Below are 2,691 nucleotides of genomic sequence, written 5' to 3' on the forward strand. Positions count from 1 at the left end.
CCCCCCCGACCACCCTTGTTGTGAGGTGTGATGTGCGGGGTGTGAAGTGTGATGTGCAGCATGTGAGGTGCGTGGCGCGGCGTATACAGCTCACCTTGAAGTACTCCTTCAAGCACTTGGAGCAGCAGCGGTGGTGGCAGGTGGAGATCTCCAGGAAGCAGCTCTTGGCTTTCTCCATCAGACACACGGGGCACTCGATCATCTCCACCTTCCTGTCCACACTGCTGGGCGCCAGCTCAGAGGAAGCACTCTCCGACGGTCCGTCCTTCGGGACATCAGCGGGTGAGGAGAGAACTCCGTCTGAGTTGGTCTGCCCCTCGCCTTGCTCCCGGCCGCCCTGTGCCCCCATACTGCTGTAGCTGTGGCTCAAGTACACCACGCTGGACAGCGGCAGAGGGGGAGAGTTCCTCGACGCAGCCCCCCCGCCCGGGAACGGGGACGAGCCTAGTCCCGAACACACACCCCCATTGTCGGAGCGGGAGAGCTCAGAGTCCAGACTGGTGCGCGACTTGGAGCGTCGTCGCAGCGGCAACAGGCGGGACAGGGAGAAGGACGTGGTTCTCCCTTTGGCGTCCGAGCTCCTGGAGGCCCCCGACGACGCCGAGATGCCATCGCTGTCCCGTTTCTTGGAGGAGGCGCGCAGAGATGAAAACATGCGGCCTTGACACACCTAGCTCTTCAAGCTGACCAATTTCTTGAAACAAACACCAGAGTGACCTGCATAAGGAGAGGGGAACCAACAAAATATTCTTTATCTTGATCTATACAAATCTTGAAGGAACAGTCCAGGACATAGCAATACCCCACGTCTTACGCCCTCAGGGCAAACCCGAGGTGTGGACTCCCTGCGGCCACCGAGGGGAACCCCGTGAACATTGCTGAAGTTTGATTAATTACATTGCAACTTGATCATGTGCATAGCTGGTAATCAATTGTGCACATTTATCAAGTAGAAATTAAACATAATCAATCAAACTTCACTTAAAACTTCATTCATTTTTACATTTACGTTTTTTCCCCCCTTTCCAAAAGCATATATATATATTTTTTTAGGCCTACATTTACACAAAAAGAATGAACGCGTGAGTACATTACTGAACCATGTTAGCATTTTAAAATGTTTAAACTAAAAAATGTAACAAATTGAAATGAGTTGATAAAATTAGGATTTTCTTACTCTAGATCTATTTGATACACTGAACACGAATATAAACGTCATTTCAGTCACAAATTAATAGTTTAAAAAAATATCTGATGGTTTTTAATCGAGCGACATCACATTAAGTCTAACTGCGTAGTAATTTGCGTGCTTTGGACCAAAAGGGAGGGTTAGGCCCCCCTGTATTCTGGGGGGTGACAAAGGGGCATGCCCCCCTGCTTTAACCCATAATTTGATATTTTGCAGTTCTGTTTGAAATTTGCTTGAAAATAGTTGATTTGCAGCAGTTTTAGCAGCTGTACATGTGATCTGCAGCAAACAATACTGCAGTTTGATGCCCAAAGCAGTGCATCTGGGAGCAGGAGTGAAAGTAAAAATTCATCATAATTAGATCTAGTCTTATCTTGGCAATGCACTGGAATTAGTATCCAACTTTTAATTAATCTTTTAATACTATTTTAAACTATTATTTTGCTGCAACAAAAACCACAAAAATTGTCAATTTTCAGCCCATTCCATTCACAAATAAGGAAGGATCTCCATAACAAGCGACTACCCCAACAAACACAATCTAAAGAAAGAGACGTAAACCCAACCTTGAATCAATCATTAACCCTAGAAGCACTCAGCGTTTCACCGGAAGTAACCCGCCAAAAATGCCATGCCGCCACGGCCGATCGGATGTAAACATGGGGGTTTGGCAGGGGATATCAGTAGAGATACCAGAGATGTATACCTGCTACTGAAATTTGATTATTTACGGCTCAACAGATGATAAAAGGTATACAAAACCATATCTTTTCTTAAAGCTGATAGAATTAAAACATGACAAGCGATCAAATAAATCCAAAGTGCAAAACCCGATGAACTCACCAATTTGTATAAATAGCACAGCAGAACAAGTGATAGTTCACATAGCGTGTAGTCGCTCAGCTGGACCGCGTCACTTTAACGATCGACATCTTGGACAAGAGATGCTCTACGAGGTCGAGATAAATTGCAAAGTCATTATTGGTCACTCTTTATAACTTAGATCTCTGTAACTCACTACGCGCTACGTCATTTTCCATACTGAAATTTTCCATTGAAAAAGGTCAGCGTCTCTGCCCTTTACATAGAGGGCCTGCGCTCGGCTAACGCCCTTTGTTACACTTTGTATTTGAGCCTGCAAGCTTCCAGGGTTAACTTTTCCCCCAAACCCTATATATATATATTATACCTTACTCTGTTTTTATTGTTGTTGCTCATTATAGAATCCCTCCCACAAATAATTGTCTAGTTTAACATGGGTGTCAATATTTTGGTTCAGTTTCCCCTTCTGTATTCAGGTCTAGATAGGCCTATAAACATAACAAAACTTTGGGTGATCTTGTAGTTCCGTTCCTTTAAGTCCATCACCCATTTGTTTACATCCAGAGAAGAAATCCGGAAGTCTTGATGACCAAATAGGCAACACAAAGAACAGGGATGCAACCTAACTCTGCAAAGCATCAAATTATGGTCAAATTCATGCCCCCCTGAACCCCCCCCCC

General features: G+C 44.9%; 1 protein-coding gene across 1 annotated transcript in view; it reads right to left on the reverse strand.

Moving 5' to 3' along the window:
* Positions 1-2,691, reverse strand: part of LOC101849820 (E3 ubiquitin-protein ligase RNF19A) — a gene marked incomplete in the record, with an annotated part of 27,829 nt that overhangs the window by 23,308 nt on the left and 1,830 nt on the right. Inside the window, 2 exon segments of the mRNA XM_013090807.2 lie at positions 95-717; positions 2,033-2,138. Of these exon segments, the coding sequence (XP_012946261.1) occupies positions 95-655 (561 nt within the window).

This window comes from Aplysia californica, unplaced genomic scaffold, assembly GCF_000002075.1.
Source record: "Aplysia californica isolate F4 #8 unplaced genomic scaffold, AplCal3.0 scaffold00029, whole genome shotgun sequence".
NCBI classification, from domain to species: Eukaryota; Metazoa; Mollusca; class Gastropoda; order Aplysiida; family Aplysiidae; genus Aplysia; species Aplysia californica.